This window comes from Eubalaena glacialis, chromosome 3, assembly GCF_028564815.1.
Source record: "Eubalaena glacialis isolate mEubGla1 chromosome 3, mEubGla1.1.hap2.+ XY, whole genome shotgun sequence".
Classification (NCBI taxonomy): Eukaryota; Metazoa; Chordata; class Mammalia; order Artiodactyla; family Balaenidae; genus Eubalaena; species Eubalaena glacialis.
The window spans coordinates 25,102,302-25,129,426 of record NC_083718.1 but is presented as its reverse complement, the minus strand read 5'-3'; the positions used below and the strand labels follow the sequence as shown (position 1 = coordinate 25,129,426).

At 33.4% G+C, this 27,125-nt stretch overlaps 1 protein-coding gene across 4 annotated transcripts in view; it reads left to right on the top strand.

The window, feature by feature from the left end:
* The window catches only part of CDC42BPA (CDC42 binding protein kinase alpha), a 326,370-nt gene that overhangs the window by 201,715 nt on the left and 97,530 nt on the right, over positions 1 to 27,125 (top strand). For 2 of the 4 annotated variants that reach the window (XM_061187369.1, XM_061187368.1), the window contains exons 12-14: positions 4,744 to 4,877; positions 14,393 to 14,635; positions 14,888 to 14,998. In XM_061187369.1, the coding sequence (XP_061043352.1) occupies positions 4,744 to 4,877; positions 14,393 to 14,635; positions 14,888 to 14,998 (488 nt within the window). The remainder of the gene's footprint in view (positions 1 to 4,743; positions 4,878 to 14,392; positions 14,636 to 14,887; positions 14,999 to 27,125) is intronic. The other 2 variants (XM_061187371.1, XM_061187370.1) reach the window with 1 other exon arrangement.

Here is a 27,125-nt window from a genome sequence, read left to right as displayed (position 1 = left end):
ATGTTTTCAGAGGATCCCCGTTGCCTCTGGGATAGAATTAAAATTTCTCAATTCTGATTACAGGGTCCTTCATTGTCTTGCATGTATTTTCCTCTCTAGGTTTGTCTTTTGTTATTACTCCCTCACCCACTGATCCCAGCCATGGTGAACTACTTTTAGTTTCACCTAATCACCTCCAGGTTTTTCACATATTTGGTTGTTGTTTTTTTACATAGTCTTCTTTTTCTTCACCCCCATTTCATTCATTTTTTTCATCCATCCATCTGTCCATCCATCCATCCATCTATTCATCCATCTTATCTATCCATCCATCCGTCTAAACATCTATTTGTTTCTTACTTTCTTTTTGCTTGTTTGTTTGCTGGAAACACTCTTCACCTGGTAAATTTCTACTCCTCTATAAAACTTTTCACTACTGACACATTTTTAAAATTGCTTTACTTCCCTCGCCTTACCACTAGACTATAAGCTCCTTGAAAACAGGGACTTCGAGTATTTTATTCATTGATATATCGAAGTGCCTATAATGATGCTTGGCACATAAAAACCCCTAAATCAATATGTGTTGATGAATGAGTGAATGAACGACTAAATGAAACCTCACTCTTGGAAATCTCTGACCACTTCCTAATGTATCTTCCTACATTGTGTCTTTACAGGCAAGTCCCAACACGCTCACATCCCTTACATACAAATAAATGGTCCCTGGCATCACCCTAATTGGGGAAATTGATTACCATTAAATTACTGGTTGAAATGCCCTTCCTTTACTTTATTCCTACCTTCTCCTTAAAGTCAGTGCTTATAGGATTACTCTACTCATTATTTTTTATCACTTCCCAGAGGTGGAATAGAATCAGTGAAAATAATGTTGTATGTAAGGCTGTGTCCCTCTTTTTAGTATTCTTCCTTCCCAAGCACTGTTTTCTTGATCATGTGTTAGTCCCAGTGATACTCTAGATTTTATTCCATCTCCTCAATATCATTCATTAATTCATTTTTTAATCTTTTCTACTGTGGTAAAAAATACATAGTATAAAAATGATCATTTTAACCATTTTTAAATGTACAGTTCAGTGACATTAAGCACATTCACAGTGCTGTGCAGCCATCTCCACCATCCATCTCCCCTTTACCCATTAAACAATAACTCCTATTCCTCCCACCCACTAGCCCCTGGCATCCACCATTCTACTTTCTGTTTCTTAGAATTTGACTACTCTAGGAACCTCATATAAATGGAATCATAAAATATTTGTCCTTTTGTGACTGACTTATTTCGCTTAGCGTAGTGTATTCAAGGTTCATCCATGTGTCAGAATTTCCTACCTTAATACAATATTCCTCAGTATGTATATACCATATTTTGTTTATCCATTTATTTATAAATGGACTCTTGGGTTGCTTCCACCTTTTGTTTATTGTGAATAATACTGCTATGAACATGACTGTACAAATATCTGTTCAAGTCCCTGCTTTCTCTTCTTTTGGGTATATAATAAGAAGTGGAATTCCTGAATTATATGGTAATTCTGTGTTTAATTTTTTAGGAATTGCCATACAGTGCCTCAAGGGTTATGGTTTGCACCTCTGTGTACTGTCTGTGTCTCTCCAACTCTACACTGAAGCCACCCTTTCTCTGTCTCCCTCTGTCCCCTTTCTCTCTCTTTCTGTCTCTGTCTCTTTCTCTCTCACACACACAATACTGTCCTACAGTATGTAAGTAAAGGAGAAAAATAGTGAATGGAGGGGAAGATAATAGGGGAATCTGTTTTCCTTCATCATGGTTAGAAGTAAAATCTCTTCACATCAGAAGAGTTATGGATTATTTGAGAAATAAGACCATAATGGAAAAGCTGTGACACTGCTCTTGTGTATCAGAGAGAGAGGTGCGTTGATTGTTCTGTCAGCCTCCTTCTGACTCCAGCCTCAGTCCCTCTGCAGTTTATCAGTGTTCTGCTGTGAGTGCCACTTTAGTCATGCCCTTCTCTTAATTCCTATATCATCCATATAACCTGCCACACAATTTGTATTTGATTTTCTGCTTTATGATTTAAAGAATGTTACTCTTGTCTTCCTATCTCCTTCAAGACAGAGACCGTATTTTATATTTCTCTTATATACCACACAGTGCAAAGAAAATTCCTGTGTATTGTGCCCTCATTAAATCCTTATTACTAACAGATTGAGTTTCAGGATTCTACTAGCAGCAGTGAGTTAAGAACCATTTTGTTGCTATGAGCTAACCTCACTTCCCTAGTACTGCTTTTCTATTTAATCACTAAAATAGTTTTTAATAACATCATCTAAATGTTTTGGCTAGTCATGTTGCCATATATTTAATAGATATTTTTGATAGTCTTTGAGGATTTCTTTCAAAATTTTAATCGAATTTACTATTTGTTGTAGTGCAAGTGAAGGCTCTTCTGCCTGAGCCATTTTATAGTAGTTGGCCAAAGTTCAATACATTCCGAATTTTTCTTGATTTGGGGTTTTTATCTTTGGGGGATACAAAATTCTGTGTATTCTAAATTACAAGTGCTATACTTTTTTCCATATTAGAGGGTTTTATAAGTAATTGGCTGGGTTTGTCTTCTCCAACTTCTTTATCCAGTACATTTCCTCATGTACTTCTCATAATTTACCTGTTGTTGTTGTTTAAATGAATATTTTGAGTTTTTTAGGCATTTTTAAAGTGTCTGAAATATGAGTCATGAAAATCTGACATGTATTTTGTATTATCTACTTAACAACTCCATGGCAAAGCTGCCAACATGAAATGGCTGGGATAAAACTAAAATTTAACCTATATTGAAATAAAACAATAAAAAAATCCTTAAAGACTGTTGAAGCTATCACATTTAATACATTTTGCTGTAAACTTTATATGATGCAGACATTTTATGAAATATTGATACCTTTTTTGTTTCTAACAGAGCAGTTTAGATAAATGGATGACTCAATAATTTGCAAAAAATTTTAACATGCTAGGGAAGAACTTTTCAAAGTAGAAGAAAGGAAAGTGAGCATTCTCAGAAGGCATTACTAAATGTACCATGTTACTACTCTAGATTGATATACCTTAGCCATAAAATTTGATTAAAATGACCCCAGAAATGACAGAAATCAGCTGTGTCACATACTAAATTTTGACTCCAAGTTATTAGAAATAACAAACTAAATTATACCTACTTTACAAATCATTGAAATCGTAAAAATGCTGAAAAGTTAAAATAACAAAAAAAATTTAAAGATGTTTAAAAGAAATTAGTATAAACAGAAAAATTCCCACATGAAATGCTGAAATTTGAGAAAATGATAAAATGTAATTTTCTGAATATAAGACTAAATACCCTGTGATCCTTAAGATTAAACATCCATTGATATGTTTTTTTGTTCTTCAAGGAAAACACTTAATACATACTATTAAGACAAAATGAAAACTAATCAAATGCAACTTTGCAGATATTTTCAAAATTGCTAAAAACTAATACCTAAGATAAATAAGCTTTTAATAAATCTGTAAGTTTAGGGCACTGAATATTAGTAAATTATTTTATTTAAGGAATCTAGAACTAGTTAGTGTGTAATACATGGATACATTTAAGTTACTTCTTGACTACAGGACTTGTCTATACAAATGAAATGCTCTTTTCAATAGAACTAACGTATTATAAACACTTCTTCATTTATTGAAAGCATCAAACTCAACAGTGTGCAATGCTCTGTGCATTTGTTCCCAGCCTTTTATTTGCAAATGAGCCACCTGAGGATCTTGTTAAAAAATAGATTCTGATTCATTAGGTCTGGGGTGGGGCCTGAGATTCTGCATTTCTGACAAGCTCCCAGAGGATGCTAATGCTACTTCTCTGTTACTCAGAGTAACAAGGCTGTAAGGAATAGAAAATATCCAGAACAAAATTAACAATGAATGTGTTTAGATTTCTCTGTTTTCACTGGCTTCAATTCTTTAATTTGCTAATTTACTTTTGATGCCAGGGATATTTCATATCAATTTATTAAATTTTATTTAAGCATATGTTAAGATTAATAATTTTATTTTATTTTATAATAACTCTTCTGAACTTATAATGTTAAACATCATTTAATTACATTACTTTTTAAGTTGGAGAGGTTGATGTAAGACTGGTGGGCTGTAGTTAGCTCTGATACTCATTTAGCAATGTGACCTTAGGCAAGTTACTCAACTCCCTGAGCCTGTTTCAAATATTTGCTTTTAGAAATCAGAGTTTATTCTTCAAATCACCACTAGTGAAACCAGGCGGGGTGATCTGGAACCACAACGTTAGAAGCAAAACCATCATACAATAATTTGAGTAATAATCAGCAGAAGAATGCTAACTAACAGTAGAGGAAGACTTATCTATTTTGTTTGATTGGTCGTGTTCTTTTTTGTTAGTTTTAAGTTTTTAATTGGTTCTGAAGATACTGTTTTTGGAATTATGGTCTTTCTTTTCTAATAGATATGAAGGCATTTTTGCACAAAAATTCTGTGCAAAACCTTTGCACTTAAGATTTGTTCTTCATCCTGGCATTACCTATTCACCATCTTTACAGTGAACTGATAAGCACTTAATTTTTATGAGTCAGTGGCATATGGTGTTGATAAGCTGAATACCAATTTCAAAATACTTTATTTTTTAAAATTTAGTTGCTTTAAACCTTGGTTTTGAGTATTTATTTTTATGCAAATAGTAAAAGAAACATTGTTTCCTTTTTTAGAATCAAGTCACTTGGAACAGCAACTTGAAGAAGCTAATTCTGTGAGGCGAGAACTAGATGATGCTTTTAGACAAATCAAGGCTTATGAAAAACAAATCAAAACATTACAACAAGAAAGGGAAGAATTAAATAAGGTAAAAATACATAGATAGATTGTTAAAGCCTTTTCTGAATTCTTAATCTTGTTTAATGTGTATATTGAAAGCATTCATAAGGAATTACAATAATATATAGTATACTTTGTCTGTAAAAAGATGGTTTAAAAATTTAAGAATTATTTTGGTGTATGACATTTGATGAATGGCTAGTTATGAAGAAACTTCTAAATTTTCGAGGCTTCAAAGTTCAGAATCTTTTGTTCTTTTGGAGAGTTAATAATCAAAGGACTTGATTGAAAGTAAATGTTATTGAAAAAGAAATATTATGAAGAAGTGAGAGAATAGTAAAAATCTGTTTAGTGTCTATGGAAAAATGAAAAATACAGTCATATTTTCATTGTGACTTGCTAATATGAACATTCTTTAAAGATTATGATAGAAAATTTCTTTAATTCTGTAATCTTTTTTTAGATGTCAGTTTATCTTTCAAAGCATGGATGAATAAGCTGAAGTTACTTTCATAAGAACTTTGTGAACATGTAAATATTACTATAAACATTAACAAAATTAATTAATAGCTAGGACACAGTAACACGGTCCAATAGGATATATAATATTCGAGCACTAGAGAAAAATACTTTACTTAAATGATATGCTGCGTGTACTTTGCCTTTCATTAACAAATTTTAGAATGTTGGAATTAATACTAGCCAATGCAAAAAAGAAATGAGTGGTTTATGGCATAGTATAAATTGTATTCAATGATGTTGTATATAATTCATTGATAAAACAGTTGAAGTCCTTCTGGGGAAGACTTATAAGTCTTGCTGCCCATAAAGAAATGGAGGTAATTAAAAATAAAACAAATAACCATTTGCTGATGAAGCTAATCAAAAAGATTAACAGAGAAAGCTATGAAGGTCAAAGTGAATTAGATTAGTATATTTTTACTTTTTTCTTGATGCGCTTTCAAGCAGTGTTTTGTATAGATTCATTTATGTTCATGGTCAATTTAATAATATTTGGAATTTATAACAGAGGTCCTATTTGTTTTAATAATATTATATTAATGGTTACTGTTATGTACTTAAAGGTAGGATTACTCAACCAAACTTGGTGAACATAATAAGGATGAGCATCTGATATCTAGATTTATAGTAACAGGTACTTGGCCAATTTTTAATAAGTTTTAATATTAAAAATCCTTTCAGTATATTTTGAGAAGAGGGTAGTGCTGAAATGAAACACATCATATTGATAAAGAATTTTAAATGATTTGCCTGATATCCTACAGGCAGCAGATATTCTTTTTAAGATTTTTTTCATTTGATGCATATAAAAAATAAATGTAACATTATATAAGTTTTGACGCAAATAATAAAATGAACCTAACATCCAACTTAAATAGAGCATTACCTGTTTTGTGACATAGCCCTGGGTAGTCATTTCCTATTCCTTTCTCATCACTTCCCTGACAATGGTAATCACTGTTCTGAATTTTATGTTAATCATTCCCTTACTTAAAAAAATTTTATCACATATTAGTATATCTCTAAACAGTATATTAGTGTTGGCTTTTTTTGAGCTTTGTAAAATGGTATATGCAATCTTTTGCAATTTGCTTTTTTCACTCAACGTTGTTTCTAAGATTCGTCTATATAGCTGTTGCTCATTCGTTTACTTGCTATAAAATACACCATTATGTCAACACCCACAATTTACTTATCTAATTTTTTGTTTGCAGACATTTAGGTTGCTTATAATTAATAGCTACTATAAATGATGCTGCTGTGATCATTCTTGAACATATATCCAGTCACACACACACACACACGAATAGAATAATTGGGTCATATGCAATGGAAATATTGTATTTTTTATGATGATGTCAAATCATTTTCCACTGCTTGTACCAATTTATACTCCTACCGGTAGTGTACAGGAGTTTTTATATTCAACAGTACTTCATATTACTAGATATATTATTTTTGGCCAACCTAATCTAAGTTGACATTTTAGGTCTAAAATGATGTTTTAGTATGGTCTCAATCTGCATTCTCTAATTACTAATGAGGCTGAGTATCCTCACACATGTCCATTTATTATTTATATTTCTTCTTTTGTGAAATGCTTCTTAATATACTTTATACATTTTTCTGTTGGGTTGTTTGTCTTTTCCTTATTGGTTTGTAAGAATTTTCTGGACATGTTAATCTTTTATTGATTATGTATGTTACAGATATCTCCCAGCTAGTGGCTTGTCTTTTCATTTTGTTTATGGGCGCTTTTGACTAACAAAAGTTTTTAGTCTTAATGTAGTCAAATTCATCAATCTTCATTTTTATGATTATTGCATTTGCTGGCTTATGTAAGAAATCTGAGGTAAAAAACAATTCTCCTAAATTTTTATCTTGAAGTTTTTAAGTTTGGTTTTCATATTTAAATTTTTAATGCATGAGAAATTTATTTTTAGGTATCATATGAGATAAGGATCCAATTTCACTTTTTCCCATATGGCTAGCCAGTTGTTCATTTACTAAATAGGCCCTCCTTCCCTTAGTGATGTGCAGCGTCACCTCTGTCATCTATTAAATTTCCATTTATGCATGGGTCTATACCTCAACTCTCTAGTCCTTGAAAACTGTGATGGGATTTTGATTAAAATTGCATTAAATCCATAGAGCAATTTCAGGAGACTTGACATCATTATAACATTGAGTCTTTACGTTCTTATCCATGTTTATTAATATCATTCTAAATGCACACAAGATTTCAAGAGCAAGGAAAGATTATTACGATTTACATTCAGAAAAGCCAAACAAAACAAAAACCACGTGGCTTTCCTGTATGCCCCTTCTTACCCTTTAGGGCAACACAATGAGAGCTGGTTGGATAAAACCCTACACATATGGAGACTGTATGGTAGAGAAGGAGCCCTGAAATAGTGAATCAGGGTGTTTACATAGAGGAGAGAGGCAGATGCTTCCTGCTTCCCCTCTATCTCTACCCACCTTTCTGTGGGTCTCCTTGGAAACCTAAAGAGAAGGATCTAGGACCCTTTGGAATATAAATAAGTCACTCCAGTGGAAAGATGTGTCCAAGTCTCCAGCTCTGTAAAGAGATTATCTCCTTGGTACAGGCTCTTATCTCTCTCTCCAACCCTCCTTGAAATGTAAACACATAAGTCCAGGAGCTAAATCTCTTTGGAGTTTTCTCACTACGTATCTAAATTAGTCATAAATTACTTTACAAGGCTTGCTTTTAACCCATGTTGCAAGTTTCAGTAAAATTTGCTTAGAAAGGCCTAACTGTACAAAAACATAAAATTATTTTCTCTGCAGTCCCACAGTCTTTTTATCCACAAACATGGTATATCTCTCTGTATCTTGAAAGTATTTAAAAATTTTTCTCCATAAAATTCTATACAGGTCTTGTTTGCCTTTCCTTAAATTTATGATTGTAAGGTTTCATATTTTAAATGGTATCTTTAAAATTATACTTTCTTACTGATTCTGTTCTAGCAACATTGCTAAACTCTTATTAATTGTAATAATATATTTGAGATTCTTTAAGGTTTTATGAAATGATGACAGTTTTTTTTCTTTGTCTTTTGATTTTTTTTTTTTTTTTTTACTTTTCTTTCTTTCCTTGTCTTACTGTATAAGCTAGGACCTCAAATACAACATTCACTAGAAGTGATGATAGCAGGCATCCCTATCTTATTCCTGATTTCTAAGAAAATAATAATGTTTTCTGTAAGTTTTTGGTAAATACTTTTTATCAGGTTAAGAAAATTATCTTCTATTCCTATTTTGCTAATCATTTTTATCAAAAATGGGTATTGACTTTATTAAATGTGCTTTTTTTGCACAGTATTGCAAGAAATTTCTAGAAATTTGTTAATATCTCTTGATGGAATTATATGATTGTTCTCCTTTAATAAATTGGTTTGGGGCTTCTGTGGTGGCACAGTGGTTAAGAATCTGCCTGCCAATGCAAGGGACACGGGTTCGAGCCCTGGCCCGGGAAGATCCCACGTGCCGCGGAGCAACTAAGCCTGTGCGCCACAACTGCTGAGCCTGTGCTCTAGAGCCCGTGAGCCACAACTACTGAAGCCCGCGCGCCTAGAGCCCGTGCTCCGCAACAAGAGAAGCCACCGCAATGAGAAGCCCGTGCACCGCAACGGAGAGTAGCCCCCGCTTGCCTCAACTAGAGAAAGCCCACGCCCAGCAACAAAGACCCAACTCAGCCAAAAATAAATAAAAATAAATTGGTTTGATGACTTACATTTATAAACTTTTTCTAACGTTAAACCATTTTTACTTTTCTGGGTTAAAACTGAGATGCCCATGTATTGTCTCCTAAATATTAATATGATAATATAGGTAACAGTTATGTTGCATCTGTTCTAATAGTACTGTTTTAAGTGCTTTACATTTATTAGCTCATTTAATCTTTTAAAGAACCCTGTGATTTAAGTACTAGTAGTAGCAGCAGCAGCAGCAGTACTAGTAGTGTTTTTATTTTATAAATGGTGAGATCCCACACAGAGAAGTTAGGTACATTTGCTCAAGATCATAGGGCTAGAAAGTGGGGGAACTGGAATTTCAACACAGGGAGTTAAGTTCCAGAGTTCATGTTTACCCACTTCATATATCATTGACCTGATTTGCTAATGTCTTTGGGTTTTTTAGGATTTTTTATTTGTTTTCTTCAATGAGATAGGCTTTTTTTTTTTTCTCTTTCTGGACTTTTTCTTTCTCTCTCTCTCTTTTTTTTCCTTTGGTATCAAGATTATACTGGTCTTGTAGAGTTAGCTGAGTAGCACTGCCTCTTTTTCTGTTATCTAGAAAAGTTTGTATAAGAAGAATGTTTTGTTCCTTGAAACACATTGGAGGAATCATCTATAAAACCATCTGAGTCTGGAGATTTTTTCCCACTGGGGGGATGGGGAATTTTTGTTAGCTATTGGTTTAGTTACTTTAATTGTTATAGGACTATTCGGGCATTCTATTTCTTCTTGAAACAGTTTTGCTTAATTTATTTTTATAGGAATTTGTTCATTTCTTAAGTTGAAAAATTTATTGGCATAAAATTTTTCATTGCATCCTTTTACCTTTTTTGATTTCGCCTAGATTTGTAGTTATAACCTCTCCTTCTTTCTTCATATTATTTCTTTGTGCATTTATTCTTGTTGCCTTGTTTGACCTCACCAGATATTTAGTGAGATCAAAGAACAAGCTTTTGGCTTTGTTGATCTTCATTATTCTCATGTTTCCTTTTCATTAATTTATGTTCTTTATTATCATCTTATATTGGGGGAAGCAGTTAATGCGTTGTTCTCTCTAACTTTTTATGTGGAATTTCAGTGAATTTCAACTTTTTTTTAGTTTCAGTGTAAGTATTTCAGCCTATAAATTTCCCCCTATATACATACAGTACCTTTTACTGCATCCCCAAGTTTTAGTCTTTACTAAACATTTTTATTGTGTTCTGTATTTAAAATTTTTTTAGTTCTAAATATTTTAATACCCTTTACGATTTTTCTCCTTGATCTGTGAGTTATTATGGAATTTAGCCTTGTTATTTTTTATTTCTATTTTAATGGTAATACTCTTAAAGATCTTGATCTGTATGACATCTGTTCTTTGAAATCTACTGAGAATTACTGCATGATCTAGACCTTTTCATTTTTAAATATTCAATATATGCTTAAAAAGAATGTGTTTCCCAATGTTGGATGCAAGCTTCTAAATATACATGAAGGTTATTAATTGAGCTTTTCAAATCTTCTTTATATTCACTATTTTTTTAACTGCTTGGTTTGTCTATTAATGATTGAGAAATTGGATTTTCTCATGATGATGTATTCTCCAGTTTTTCTGTGAAGTTCTAGCAAATTTTTTTCTAATATATTTTGAGTCTATCTTATGGAATACACAAAAATTTAGAGTGGAATTTCTTTCTAGTGAATAGAATTTTATCATTGCTATAATAATGCTTTTTCTATTTAAGTCTAGATTTTGTTTCATAATTTGGTATAACAAACTGCATTTAACTGGTGAACTTATTCCTTTTATACTTATTTTGATTACTAATCTATATGGACATGTTTCTACCACTTTTTGTTTTCTGCTTGTCATGCATTTTCTATGCTTATCTTTACCTCCTTTCTCACTTTTTTTTTTTAATTGGAGTATAGTTGATTTACAATGTTGTATTACTTAGTGCTGTACAGCAAAGTGAATCAGTTATACGTATACACATATCCACTCTTTTTTAGATTCTTTTCCCATATAGATCATTAGAGAGTATTGACCAGAGTTCCCTGTGCTATACAGTAGGTCCTTATTAGTTTTCTATTTTATATATAGTAGTGTGTGTATGTCAATCCCAGCCTCCCACTTATCCCTCCCCACTTCCCCGCTGGTAACCATAAGATTGTTTTCTACATCTGTAACTCTGTTTCTGTTTTGTAAATAAGTGCATTTGTACCATTTTTTTAGATTTCACATATAAGCAATATCATATGACATATGTCCTTCTCTGTCTGACTTACTTCGCTTAGTATGACAGTCTCTGGGTCCACCCATGTTGCTACAAATGGCATTATTTCATTCTTTTTATGGCTGAGTTCACTCTTTTTTTAAATTGTGGCAAAATATATATAACATAAAATTTACTATCCTAATCATTTTTACGTGTATAATTGAGTAGTGTAAGGTACATCACATTGTTGTGAAACCAATCTCCAGAATTCTTTTCATCTTGAAAATTTTTTTCTTGATTTTTAATTGAGGTTTTTGTTTTCTTGTTCTCATTTTGCTCACTACTCATTCTAGCAGTTTCTAGTAGTATTGAATTTTATCGTGCATATTTAACAAAGTCTAAATTTAATATCTTTTTTTAAAATTTAATATTGGGTTGGCCAAGAAGTGCCTTCGGTTTTTAAGTAAAAATAAAAGACTTATTTTTCATTTGCACCAAGAACTTTATTGAACAACGTATTCACCCTTTTGTCCCACTACCTTTTGCCATTTTTCAGGCAACTTCATAATTCCATCTTCCCAAAACTTTTTATCTTTTTGAGCAAAGAACTGTTCTGGGTGCCTTTTACAGTCTTCCAGGGAACTGAAATTTTTTCCATTAAGAGAATTTTGTGAAGACTGAAATAAATGGAAATCTGAAGGTGCAATGTCTGGTGAATACGGCAGATGAATTAGATTTCCCAGCCAAGCTGTAACAGTTTTTGCCTGGTCATCAAAGAAACATGCAGTCTTGTGTTACCTTGATGGAAGGTTATGTTATTTCTGTTGACTAATTCCGGATGCTTTTCGTTGAGTGCTGCTTTCAGTTGGTCTAATGGGAGCAAGTACTTGTTGGAATTAATTGTTGGGTTTTCCGGAAGGAGCTCATAATAGAGGACTCCCTTCCAATCCCACCATATACACAACATCATCTTCTTTGGATGAAGCCCATCCTTTGGTGTGTTTGGTGGTGGTTCATTTCACTTGCCCCATGATCTCTTCTTTTCTGCATTGTTGTACAGTATCCACTTTTCATCGCCCATCACAATTTGCTTTAAAAATGGAATGTTTTCATTACGTTTAAGTAGAGAATCACATGCAGAAATACGGTCAAGAAGGGTTTTTTTGCTTAACTTATGTGGAACCCAAACATCAAAGCAATTCACATAACCAAGCTGGTGCAAATGATTTTCAACGCTTAATTTGGATATTTTGAGTATGTCGGCTATCTCCTGCGTGGTATAACATTGATTGTTCTCAATTAATGTCTCGATTTGATCACTATCAACTTCAACTGGTCTACCTGACTGTGGAGCATCGTCCAGCAAGAAATCTCCAGCATGAAACCTCTCAAACCACTTTTGACACGTTCAGTCAATCACAGCACCTTCTCCATACACTGCACAAATCTTTCTTTTGTGTTCATACTGTTATGACAGGTGTCACAAGAAAATCTAACAAAATTGTTTCGAATGAAGTTAAAGACAACTAAGCACTACTAGAGCCATCTTACAGGAAAAACTGAATGAACCTTTTGACCAACCTGGTATCTTAAACTGTTGCTCCCAAACACTTTGAGGACCTTTAACTCTATTGCTTCTTCCCAACTACTGTGCTGTTTTGGACCAATATGTTAGTTATGTCCTTTTTGTTTACTTTACAAATGAGACAATAATACAATCTTATATACAAGTCTGCTTACATTCATATTTGTGTTTACCAATTTCTTAGCCTTCCACTTCTCTTTCATTAGATCTTCCTTCTAAAATCATTTATCATTTTCCTGAAATAAATATTTAGAGGTTCCTTTAAATTCAGATCTGGTTGTGGTAAGCTCTGTCAATTTGTGTTTGTATGAATCTCATTATTTTTTAGCCTCATACTTCAAAAGTAATTTTTCTGTGTGTACAATTTTAATTATTATCTCTTTAAAAATATGTCCTCCTGTTACTATTGTTACTTCTTAGATGTCTGCTCTAATTATCTTTTTTTTTCCTTTTTGAGGATGGGGAATAGGTGATTTGTATTTTTTCCCTCTGATTTCTTTTTTTTTAATTTTTATTTAATGTTATATATTTTATTTTTTAAAGTTTCTGGGTTTGAGTTTCTTCTTATTTTTCTTCATAAAGGTAGAGCTTTCTATATTGGTGGATTCATGTTTTTAATGTTAATACTTACGTTTTTTCATTTCTAAATGCACTATACAATGTTTTATAAACAGTTTTTCTTAGTCTTTTTGCCTCATCATTCTAAATAGTCTTTTGTCATTTTCCTATTTTTATGATTTCCTTTTATTTCTTCAAACATTTCATGTATAGCAATCTTATCAGCATCTGATAGTTCTAATATCCAAATACCATTGGGGTTTATTTTTATTGTTTGTAATGTTTGCTTGTGGTTGTTTGTCCTTTGGGTGTTTGGGAAATCTATGGTTGTGAGCTCATATTTGTATGCTCTTTAAAAAAAACAAAACATAGATATCATTGAGACTCTTTTCCTCAAAGAAGGTTTGCATTTCCTTTTGCTGGGAGGCAGGTGGTTCTACTGACCCAAGTCTACTTCAGCTCTTTCTAAGTTTCTCACTTTAATTAGCTTTTCTCTTTGCTGCTGGCCCAAGAGTTAGTCTCCACATCAAATACAACCCTTGTTTTTATAATTGATAATCATTTGATATAATTTTTAAAAATCTCACGGATATCCATTAAATTTCACAAAATCTTTATCTTTACCATTGTATCTTGTATTCCTATACCTTTATTTATTTATTTATTTATTTATTGAAACTAAGGTACTGGAAGGTTAAATCAGTTGTCCCTTTGCAGTTAGCATGTTAGCATAAGGAATTGAGAATATGAACAGAGCACCATGCTCCTAGTATCTGTTCAAAAGTAGTTCATTTCTTTTAATTTTGTTCTGAGGTGAATAATTTTGGCTCTTCTTGACTTCATGATAAATATTTTGATGGCCAAATTTGGTCCCTAGGTTGCAGAATTGGTAACTTATATTCTTTTTACAAAACTGTAGGAACTAGTCCAGGCTAGTGAGCGATTAAAAAACCAATCCAAAGAACTGAAAGACGCACACTGTCAGAGGAAACTGGCCATGCAGGAATTCATGGAGATCAATGAGCGGCTAACAGAATTGCACACCCAAAAACAGAAACTTGCTCGCCATGTCCGAGATAAGGAAGAAGAGGTGGACCTGGTGATGCAAAAAGTTGAAAGCTTAAGGCAAGAACTGCGCAGAACAGAAAGAGCCAAAAAAGAGGTTAGTAGTCAGGCAAATTTGTAGTGCCCATGGGGTAGTGATTAAAGCTGCTTTTTCAGACTAGTGAAATAATATATATTTCATTCTTTAATTTTTGAAAAGAGTTTTTTTTTTTTAGTTTGGTAATATTATTTAATATGAATTTCAACATTTGAGTTATCTATCTATTGCAAGGTAAATTCCCATGGGGAAACATTTTATTGGAGAAACGATTATAACCATGAAATCTGCTTTCTTCATTTTATTTTAAAGCTGGAAGTTCGTACAGAAGCTGTAGCTGCTGAAGCATCTAAAGACAGGAAATTGCGCGAACAGAGCGAGCACTATTCTAAGCAACTGGAAAATGAATTAGAGGGACTGAAGGTATCGTTTGATTTCATATTTATGAAGTTGAATTAATTTTCTCCTCTTTCTGCTTAACAGGACTATGTTATGTTCTCTTTTTGGTGTAGAGTAAAAACTAGCTATCCTTCAAACATAGTATTCTTAATTCTCATTCTTATCAATAGGAAGCTGGTGTAGACTTCTTAATCATGCTGTAAGGAAAGGGAAGGCTGTATTTAGTGGAGAGAAGAAATCTTTCAGGGAGGAGTTAAAATATTTATGAAGGGCTGCATACCTTGACAAGATATATTGGTAATCTCATGGGAGGCATGGTTAGATGTCCAGATCCTCTGTCTTGTTAAGTGACTTAGGAGAGGCTCAGAGGTAGCTTTGCAGATACTTCTGTTAAGTGGGATGAGATGATAATTGGCCTGGATTTAAACATCTTGGCAGAAGTGCTTAGCAAGGGAAATCTTTGTGCCAGCTCTAGAGTTGGACTATCTGGTTTTAAAGCCTAGCCTCATCAGTTACCAGCTATGTAATGCTGGACAAAACATTTAATCTCTTTGGACCTTAATTTCTCATTTGTAAAACCCTATCTCATTGGTTTCATGTAAAGAGTACATGTACATGTATGTAAGCTGCCATATCATAAGTGGTCAGTAACTATTAGCTATAATAATAATATTATATATGTCAAAGTGAGAGAATTAGGATTAATTGACGTCGTATTTCTATAATACTAAATTATAATCTGAATATGATGTCTGCCTTTTCTTGACTCTACCCTTTGCATATCCTGATTCCTCTGCATTGTCTGCCAGCCACCACCTCCACACGCTCCTTGCGTGCCTAGTCTAGTATCTTATTCATCCTGCAAATATAAGAATGAAGTCGAATGTCATCTCAGGAAGTCTAAATATTCCTTATTCTCTGCTGCTATAGAATTTCATTAATAACTTTACAATAGCTCTTATTATAATTATTTATTCACAAAATGTCTCCCCACCTAAACTGTGACTTAGCTTATTGAAAACATAGACTGGTATATTATTTGTTTTGTTTTCATTAATCATGATTGCACAGTCTTGGTTAGCTTTCCAAAAGAGAGATGTTTCTTCTATAAATAATCTATGCTTCTAGAGCAGGATTAGTGTATAGAAGTCATTACATTACCGTCTCAAATAACTTTCAGTCAGGGACTACTTTGTTTCCAGCACTGTCTTAGGTGATTTTGGTAAACACAAGAATCACAAAGTGCAAACGGGAGGAAATCTTAGAGATTATTTGCATTTGAGGAAAGCAAAACTCAGATGAGTTTAGGATTTTATAGTCTTAAATGATAGAGTACAATTTAAACCCAGGTTTTCTAATTCTCAGTACCATTCTGTCCACTAGTTTGATTTTTATTTTTTTCTGTAACAAACACTGCTCATTGAAAACTTTGAGTCACTTGTGTTTACCTACATATCAGGCACTCATAATCTCTTGTATCATTTACAGATTTGGGAAATTTGGGATAATAATAAAACTGCCCAGTAAATTAGTTAATGCATTTAAAATGCTTAGCCCATGGCCTGGCACAAAGTAAAGGCTCAATAACTGTTAGCTATTATTATTATCGTACTATCATTTCTTTAGGATATTTTCTAAAAGTGGAATTTCTTGATTTAAAGGTATACACTTGTAAATTTTGAAACTTATTTTGACCCCTTTAAAAGGTTGTAGGAATCTTTACTTCCTTAAGAATACTCTTCAATAGAATTGAAGAGAAAAAAAGTTCTTGAATAAAAGTTAGAAACTTTAATACCCCACTTCCAAAAATGGATAGAACATATAGACAGAAGATAAATAAGCATATAGATGTCTTGATCAACAATATAACCAACTAGAACTAACAGATACATATATAGAACCCTCCACCCAACAACAGCAGAATACATATTCTTCTCAAGTGCAATTGATACATTCTCCAGGATAGACCAGATGTTAAGCCACAAAATAAATCTCAATAAATGTAAAAAGATTGAGATCACACAAAGTATCTACTTCAATCACAATGGAATGAAGCTAGAAATCAATAGCACAAGGAAAACTGGAATGTTAAAAAAATATGTGGAAATGAAATAAGACACTCTTAACCGACCAGTGGGTCAATGAAGAAATCACAAGGGAAATTAGAAAATACCTATAGATTAATCAAATGAAAATACTACATGGGATGCAACGGAGGCAGTGCTCAGAGGCAAATTTATAGCTGTAAATGCCTATATTAAAAAGGAAGAAAGATCTCAAATCAGTAACCTAACTTTATATCTTACAGAACTAGAAAAAGAAGAGCAAAGGAAACAAAGCTAGCAGATGGAAGGAAATCATAAGGATTAGAGCAGTGTTCAATAAGATGAGAACAGAATAATAATAATAAAGGGAATGAAACCAAAGTTGATTCTTTGAGAGATCAACAAAATTGACAAACCTTTAGCTAGACTGACAGAGAGAGGGAGGAAGGGAGGAAACAAATAACTAACATCAGAAATGAAAGTGGATATTAATACCTATCATCAGAAAGCAAAAGGATTATAAGAGAATACTATAAACAACTCTATGCCAACAAAATAAATAATCTAGATGAAATGGACAGATCAGGAAGCACACAAATTACCTAAATGCAAGACAAAATAGAAAGTCTCAACAGACCTACAACAGGCAAAGAGATTGAATTGGTAATAAGAAACCTCCTGACAAAGAAAAGCCCAGGACCGGATGGCTTCACTAGTGAACTGAACCAAACTTTTAAGGAAGAATTAACACCAATTCCTCTTAAACTCTTCCACAGAATACAAGAATAGGGAACACTTCCTAACTCATTCCATAAGGCCAGCATTGCCATAATACCAAAGCCATATGAATAATATCACAAGAAAAGGAAATTACAGACCAGTATTCCTAACGAATATAGACGTATGAATTCTCAACAAAACACCAGCAAACCAAATCCAAAGCCATATTAAAAGGATTATAAACCATGGCAAAGTGGGGTTTATCCCAGGAATGCAAGGGTGGTTGAATGTAAGAAAATAAATCAATGTAATACATCACATTAACAGAACCAAAGGGAGGGGGTAACCACATGATCATCTTAATTGATACACATAAGTCATTTCACAAAATTCAACATCCTTTCATGATAAAAACTCTCAGAAAACTAGTAATAGAAGGGAATATACTCAACATGATCAAAGGCATTTATGAAAAACCCATAGCTAACATCATACTCAATGGTGAATGACTGAAAATTTTTTTCCTGAGTTTAGGAATGAGACAAGGATGCCCATTTTCACCACTGCAATTAACATTATGCTGGCAGTTCTAGCCAGAGGAATTAGATAAGAAAAAGAAATAGAAGGCATCCAAACTGGAAAAGAAGAAGTAAAACTATCTCTATTTGCAGATCACAGGATCCTATATTTAAACACTCCAAAGAATACTACCAGTTTCCAATCCAGTATATATAAGAACTTCAGAAGTCACCACTTCATTCTAACAACAAGTAAAAAGCTGAACAAATTGAAAAATCAACAACTCTTCTTAGATCTGTAAGGGAAGTAATATCACAGAACCAACTGCTATCCTCCAGACTGGAGAGAGTGACAGGCAAATAGAGAGAATCACAACTTATGAGATCAGGAACCCTTGTAGAAAATCAGTACCAGTGTAGGGAGACCTGAACTGTTATTGAAAAGTTGCTAGAGGCTCAGTGTGGACAAGTTTGAGAGATAAAAACTCCAGGGGAGCCTTGTCATTGGGGAGCCCTGACAGTTTCATCAGTTTTACATCCTGGAGCTCTACCATGTTTTCACAGTGAATATCAGAGAAAAATCCCCTTGTACTAACAATAGGAGTAACAATTTTGAATTCTTCAATTTTGATTCTTAAACCAGAATCTAACTTGCTGGGGTTTTATCAGACCTAATTGACTTGAGGGAAGGGAAATATTCAGCCCCAGCCCACTCTAGTCACCCTGTCAAAACAGGTAAGTGGGGGGAGAAAAACTGACAAGGTTGTCTTAAGTTCACAGTCCAGAAGCACAGGCTCAGTAACATACTGATATCCAATCTTAGGACTATAGAACGCTTCCCCTCCCCCCACAGCTTGCAACCACATTACTAATAGCCTATTTACAGCAGTTCCTTTTACCCAGTACATCATGTTCACCTATCAACAAAAAATTACAAGACATACTGAAAGGCAAAAAAACACAGAATAGAGCAAACATCACAACCAGACTCAGGGATGTTGAAATTATCAGGCCAGGAATTGAAAACAGCTGTGATTGATATGCTAAGGACTTTAATGAAAAAGTAGAAAGCATGGAAAAATAAATGGGCAATGTAAGCAGAGAGATGTAAATTCTAAGAAAGAACCAAAAAGAAACGCTAGACATGAAAAATATTGTAACAGAATGAAGAATGCCCTTTATGAGCTTATTAGTACACTGGACACAGCTGAAGAAAGAATCTCTGAGCTTGAGGATATCAAAATAGGACTGCCAGAACTGAAAAGCAAAGAGAAAAAAGTGAAAAAACAGAAAAGAATATCCAAGTATTGTGGAACTTTTACAAAAGTTGTACCGTATGTATAATGGGAACACTAAAAGGTGAACAGAGAAAGGAACAGAAGAACCATTTGAAACAATAATGACTGACAATTTCCCCCAAATTAATGTCAGACACTAAACCACAGATCCAGGAAGCTCAAAGAACACCAAACAGGATAAATACCCAAAAAATTACACCTAGACATGCCATTTTCAAACTATAGATAAAGATAAAAATCCTGAAAGCAGTCAGAGGTAAAAAAATACCTTACCTGTAGAAAATATAAAGTTAGAATTACATTTGACTTTTCCTCAGACCCATGCAAACAAGAAGAGAGTGGAGTGAAATATTTAAAGTGTTGAGAAAAAAAACCTACCCACCTAGAATTTTGTACTTTGAGAAATTATCTTTCAAAAGTGAAGGAGAAATAAAGACTTTCTGAGACAAAGATTTGAGGGAATTTGTTGCCAGTAAACCTGCCATGCAAGAAATGTTAAAAGAAGTTCTCCAGAGAGAAGGAAAATGATATAGGTCAGAAACTCAGATCTACATAAAGAAAGAGCATCAGAGAAGGAATACATGAAGGTAAAATAAATAAAAGCTTTTATTTTTCTTATTCTTAATCTAATAGATGAAATGTTCAAAATAATAGCAATAATGTATTCAATTATATATTCTTATATATATGCTTATGTCTGATTACATGTATATATAAATATGCTTATGTATGCTTATGTGTAACTGAAATGAATGACAGCAATTATACAAGGGATAGGAGACAGGAATTAGGATTATTTCATTTTATGGTACTTGCACTATCCATGAAGTGGTAGAGTGTTATTTGAAACTGGACTTGGATTGGTGATAAATGGATATTGCAAACTGTAGAATGGCCACTTAAAAAAGGAGTTCAACTGATGTGCTCAGAATGGGGAGAAAATTGAATCATAAAATGCTTAATTAAAACCACAAAAGACAGGGACTTCCCTGGCAGTTCTGTGGTTGAGACTCTGTGCTTCAAATGCAGGGGGCACAGGTCCAATCCCTGGTCAGGGACTGAGATCCCGCATGCTGCACGGCGTGGCCAAAAACAAGGGGGAAAAAAAAAAACCGCAAAGGACAGAAAAGGTATGGAAGACAAAAATAGATACAAAGAAAGGAGCAATAAATAGAAAGCAGTAGCAAATGTAATAGATATTAATCAAAAAACATCAACAATCATTTAGAATGTCAGTGGTCTAAGTATACCAATTACAAAACAGATTATGTCAGATTGGATCAAAAAACAGTATCTAACTATATGTTGTCTAAAAAGCCCACTTTAGGTATAGAGGCACATATAGTTGTTCCTCAGTATCCATGGGGTGTTGGTTCCATGCCCCCTCCGCACCCCATGGATACCAAAATCTGCACACGCTCAATTCCCTTATATAAAATGGTGTAGTACAGTCAGTCCTCCATATCCATGGACGCAGAATTCGTGGATACAGAGGCCAAATGTCTAGATTAAGAGTACAGGCATACCTTGTTTTATTGTGCTTTGCTATATTGTACTTTGCAGATATTACAAATTGAAGGTTTGTGTCAACCTGCATCGAGCAAGTCGGTCAGCACCATTTTTCCAATAGCTTTTGCTCACTTCATGATTTTATGTCACATTTTGGTAATTCTCACAGTATTTCAAATTTCTTCATTATTATATTTATTGTGGTGATCTGTGATTATTGATCTTTGATGTTACTATTGCAAGAAGATTGCAACTCGCTAAAGGCTCAGATGATGGTTAGCATTTTTAGCAATAAAAGGTTTTTAAAATTAAGGTGTGTACATTGTTTTAGACATAACGCTATTGCACACTTAATAAACTAGAGTATAGTGTGCATACAACTTTTATATGCACTGGGAAATCAAAAAATTCATGTGATGCACTTTATTGCAATATTCGCCTTTTTGCAGTAGTCTGGAACTGACCCCACAATATCCCCAAGGTATGCCTGTAAGTGGATGGAGAAAGATATACCATGATAACACTAATCAAAAGAAAGTGGAAGTAGCTATATTAATTTCAGACAGGGTGGAATTTGGAGTAAGGAAAGTTTTTGGAAATAAAGAAGGGCATTGCTGTTCACCAAGAAGATGTAGCATACTTAATGTGTATGCGTGTAACAACATAGCATCAAAATGCATGAGGCAAAAACTGACAGAAGTGCAGAGAAAAAGACCTGAATTCACTGTCATAGTTGGGAACTTCAGCACCTCTCTATCAGAAATGGACAGATCAGCAGGCAAAAAAATCAGTAAGGACATAGTTGAACTCAACATCCATCATCAATCAAACGGATGTAAGGACATCTATATACTGCTTCACCCAACAACAGCAGAATACACATTCTTCTCAGGCTTACATGGAACATCCACCAAGATAGACCACATTCTGGGCCATAAAAGAAACCTTAAGAAATCCTTAACAAATTTAAAAGAACAGGAATCATACATTGTCTGCTATCAGACCACAATGGAATTAGACTAGATGTCAGTAACAAAAAGATAGCTGGAAAATTCCAAACTACTTGGAATTAAGGCACCACCCTTATAAAAAACACATGAGCCAAAGAAAATATCTCATGAGAAACTTAAAAATATTTTGAACTAAATGAAAATGAAAACACAAATTATCAAAATTTGTCAGATACAGTGAAAGCAGTGCTTAGAGGGAAACTTGTGGCATTGAATGCATATATTAGAAAAGAAGAAAGATCTAAGATTAATCGTCTTAGCTTCCACCTTAGGATACTAGAAAGAGAAGAGCAAATTAAATCTAAAGTAAACAGAAGAAAAATAATAAAAATTTGAGCAGAAATCCATCAAATTGAAAACAGGAAACCAACAGAGAAAAATCATTGAAACCAAAGCTTATTCTTTAAAAAAGATCAATGAAATCGATAAGCCTCTATCCAGGCTAATTAAGAAAAAAAGGGGTCCCTTTATCAATTTTTGAGAGAAATCATATTAACAAGTTTTCTAGCATGAAACTATTCTTACATTCTGGGAATCAGTTGTTCATATAATAACTGAATTTCAATACAGCAATGGATTTCAAATGTTAACATTTTATTAACAATTTTTGCTGTTAAATGTATCAATATATTGAGATGAGTATGGTTTTATTATTTGGTGTTTTGATCAGGTTTTGTTTCAGGGTTATCTTAATTTTATATAAAGTAAAGTAAAGCTTTCTTTTTTTCTCTGTGCTCATAGAAATAAACTCTTCCTTGAAATCTGAAAAAATTCTCTTGTAACACATTCTTTGTTATTACACAGTAGCTTCTCAGTGCTTTATTTTATTGTTGATTTGAGACAATTTGGTCACTTATATTTTTCCAGTAAAAATGTCTTTCAAACAGATTTTCAAACTTACAAGTTTGAATACCTTATACAAATTTAATAATTCCTTGGAAACTTGAAAAGAAGGGGAATTACCTATCAATATAGTTTATATTATTTCATATATTTATAATTACCTTCACACTATAATTATTTTAAAATTTTTCTTCTCTTTTCTGTGGTAAATATTTTTGCACAGAATATGCTTAATCTGTGTTTTGCCTGCTGTACTCTCTGCTATATCTTTAAACCTTTGATTGTAAAATAAAACACAAATACAAAGAAAAAAAGAAAAGAGAGACAGGACACTACTAATATCAGAAATGAAAGACAGGACATCAATATGCAACCCATGTACATGAAAAGGCTAATAAAGGAATATATGAACAATTAATTCTTTGCCTACAAATTTGATAACCTAGATGAAATGGACCAATTCCTTGAAAGACACAAGCTCCCATAATTAACCAAGGAGAAATAAATAATTGGAAATGGCTCTGTCTGTTAAAGAAATTGAATCAATAATTAATAATCTTGCAGAACAGAAAGCACCAGGCCCAGATGTATTCACTGGTGAATTCTACCAGACATTTAAGGAAGAATTCATGCCAATTCTCTACAGTTGCTTTCAGAAGATAGAAATAGAGGAAATACTTCTTAACTCATTCTATGATGCAAGAATTATGCTAATACCAAAACCAGACAAAGACATTACAAGAAAAGAATGCTACAGACCAATGTAGAAAGCCTCATAGACATAGGTGCAAAAGTCCTCAAAAAATATTAACCAATTGAATCCAACAATATATAAAAAGAATTATACACCACAAACAAATGGGATTTCATCCCATGTACACAAGGCTGGTTCAGCATTTGAAAGTCAATTAATGTAATGCATCATTGATGTGATAAAAATCACATGATTATATCAGTAGGTACAGAAAAAGCATCTGACAAACTCTAATACTCATTCATGATAAAAACTCAGTAAACTAGGAATAGAGGGGAACTTCCTCAACTTGATAAAGAATACCTATCAAAAAACCTAAAGTAACATCATACTTAATGGTGAGAATCTTGAAGCTTTTTCATTAAGATCAAGAACAAAGCAAGGGTTTTTCCTCTTACTACTTCTTTTCAACATCATGCTGTATGTCTTAGCTAATGCAATAAGACAAGAAAACAGAAGTATACAGATTGGGAAAGATGACATAAAACTGTCTTGGTTAGCAGATGATATGATTGTCTATGTAGAGAATCAAAAAAATTAACAAAAAAACTCCTGGAACTAGTAAGGCATTTATAGCAAGGTTGCAGGTACAAGATTAATACACAAAAGTCGGTCACTTTCTTATATACCAACCATGAATAAGTGGAATTTGAAATTTAATACTCAGTACTATTAACATTAGCACTCACAAAAATGAAATATTGAAGTATAAATATACCAAAATATGCATAAGATCTGTATGGGGGAAACTATAAAACTCTGATGAAAAAAATCAAAGAAGAACTGAATAAATGGAGAGATATTCCATGTTCATGGATAGGAAGACTCCATATTAGGTGTCTTATAAGATGTCAGTTCTTCCCATCTTCAACTACAGATTTAATGCAGTACAAGTCAGAATTGCAGCAACTTCTTTGTGGATATCAACAAACTAAACCTAAAGTTTATATGGAGAGGCAAAGACCCAGAATAGCCAACACAATAGTGAAGGAAAAAACATAGCTGGAATACTGACTTCAAGACGTATATAAAACTGCAATAATCAAGACAGTATGGTATTGGCAAGAGACTATACAAATAAATCATCTTTGACAAAAAAGCAAAGGCAATACAATGGAGCAAAGATGTACTTTTTAACAAATTGTGTTAGAAGAACTAGACATCAATGCAAAAAAAAAAGAAAATTGAATCTAGACACAGAACTTACACCCTTCACAAAAATTAACTCAAAATGGATCACAGACCTAGATGTAAAACACAAAACTATTAACACTCCTAGACGATAACGTAGGAGAAACCTAGATAATCTTTGGTATGGTGATGACTTTTTACTTTCAGCACCAAAGGCACAATCCATGAAATAAAGAATTACTATGCTAGATTTCACTGAAATTGAAATTTTCTGGACTATGAAAGTCACAGCCAAGAATGAAAAGACGAGGCACAGACTGCAGGAAAATGCACACATATCTGATACAAAACTGGTATCCAAATATTCAAAGTATTCTTAAAACTCAATAAGAAAACAAACAACCGCAGGGTTGCATGATCAACATACAGTAATTAGTTGTGTTCCTTATGTCAGCAATGAACAATCCACAATGAAATTAAGAAAGCAGTTATAGTTACAATAGCATCTAAAAGAATGCCTTGGAATAAAATTAACCAAGAATGTTGTGCACTGAAAATTATAAAACATTGCTGAAAGAAATTAAAGGATACCTAAAATAAAGAAAAGATATCCCATGTTTATGAATAGGAAGACTTAGTATTGTTCAGATGTCAGTTTTACCAAAAGTGATGTACAGGTTCAATGTGATCCCTATTATCAACAGCCCCTTTTGCAGAAATGGAAAATATGAGCCTCAAATTCATATGGAATTGCCACAAATAGCCAAAAAACTTGAAAAAGAAGGCCAAAGTTAGAAGACCCACACTTCCCAATTTCAAAACTTACTACAAAATCGCAGTAATAGGGCTTCCCTGGTGGCGCAGTGGTTGGGAGTCCGCCTGCCAATGCAGGGGACACGGGTTCGAGCCCTGGTCTGGGAGGATCCCACATGCCGCGGAGCCGCTAGGCCCGTGAGCCACAACTGCTGAGCCTGCGCGTCTGGAGCCTGTGCTCCGCAACGGGAGAGGCCGCGACGGTGAGAGGGCCGCGCACCGCGATGAAGAGTGGCCCCTGCTCGCCGCAGCCGGAGGAGGCCCTCGCACAGAAACGAAGACCCAACACAGCCATAAATAAATAAATAAATAAATTTATTAAAAAAAAAAAAAACTGGTTTTTAAAAAAAAAAAAAAAAATCACAGTAATAAAAAGAATATGACACTGGCATAAGAATATAGACCACTGGAATAGAATTAAGAGTCCAGAAATAAACCCATGTATCTATGGCCACAACTGATTTTTGACGTAGGTACACATAGGTGCTATATCTGTTCAGTATGGAAAGAATAGTTCCTTCAACTCATGTGCCAGACAGCTGGATTTCTGCATGCAAACAAATGAATTTGGACCCCTACCTTACACCATATTAAAAAATTAACTCAAAATGGATCAACAACTTACATATAAGAGCTACAACCATAAAACTCTTAGAAGAAAACATTGGGGTAAATCTTCATGACTTTGGGTTTGGAAGTAGATTCTTAAGTCACAGAAAGCATAAGCAACAAAACAAAAAATGGATAAATTAGACTTCATCAAAATAAAAACTTATTTGTATTGCATCAAAGGACATTTTTAAGAAAATGAAAAGATAACCTAAAGAATGGAAGAAATCATTTGTAAATCAAATATCTGATAAGGGTTTGATATCCAGCATTTATAACAAACTCCTACAACTTAACAGAAAGATAAACTGCCCAATCAAAAAAGGGCAATAACTTGCATAGACATTTCTCCAAAGAAGATATATTAGTAGCCAATAAGCACATGAAAAGATGCTCAACATCATTAATTATTAGAGAAAAGAAGTTAAAACCACAAGATACCACTTCATACCTACTAAGATGGCTAAAATTAAAAACAAAAGCAAAATAAGTGCTCGCAAGAATATGAAAGCAGTTGGTGATTCCTCAATAAAAGTAAGCGTAGAATTACCATATGACCGAGTAATTCAACTCCTAGTTATATACCCAAAAGAATTGTAAGCAGGGACTTCAAACAGACTCCTGTACACCAGTGTTCATTAAAACATTAGTAAAATAGCCAAAAAGGTATAAACAACCCACGTGTTCATCAACAGATAAAGAAACAAAATGTGGCAAGTACATATAATGGAATATTATTCAACCATAAATGGGGTGAAGTTCTGATACATCCTGCAACATGGATGAATATTGAGAACATTATGCTAAGTGAACGAAGCTAGACAAAAGGGGACAAATATTATATGATTCTACTTATATGAAATATCTAGAATAGGCAAATTCATTGAGATAGAAAGTGGAA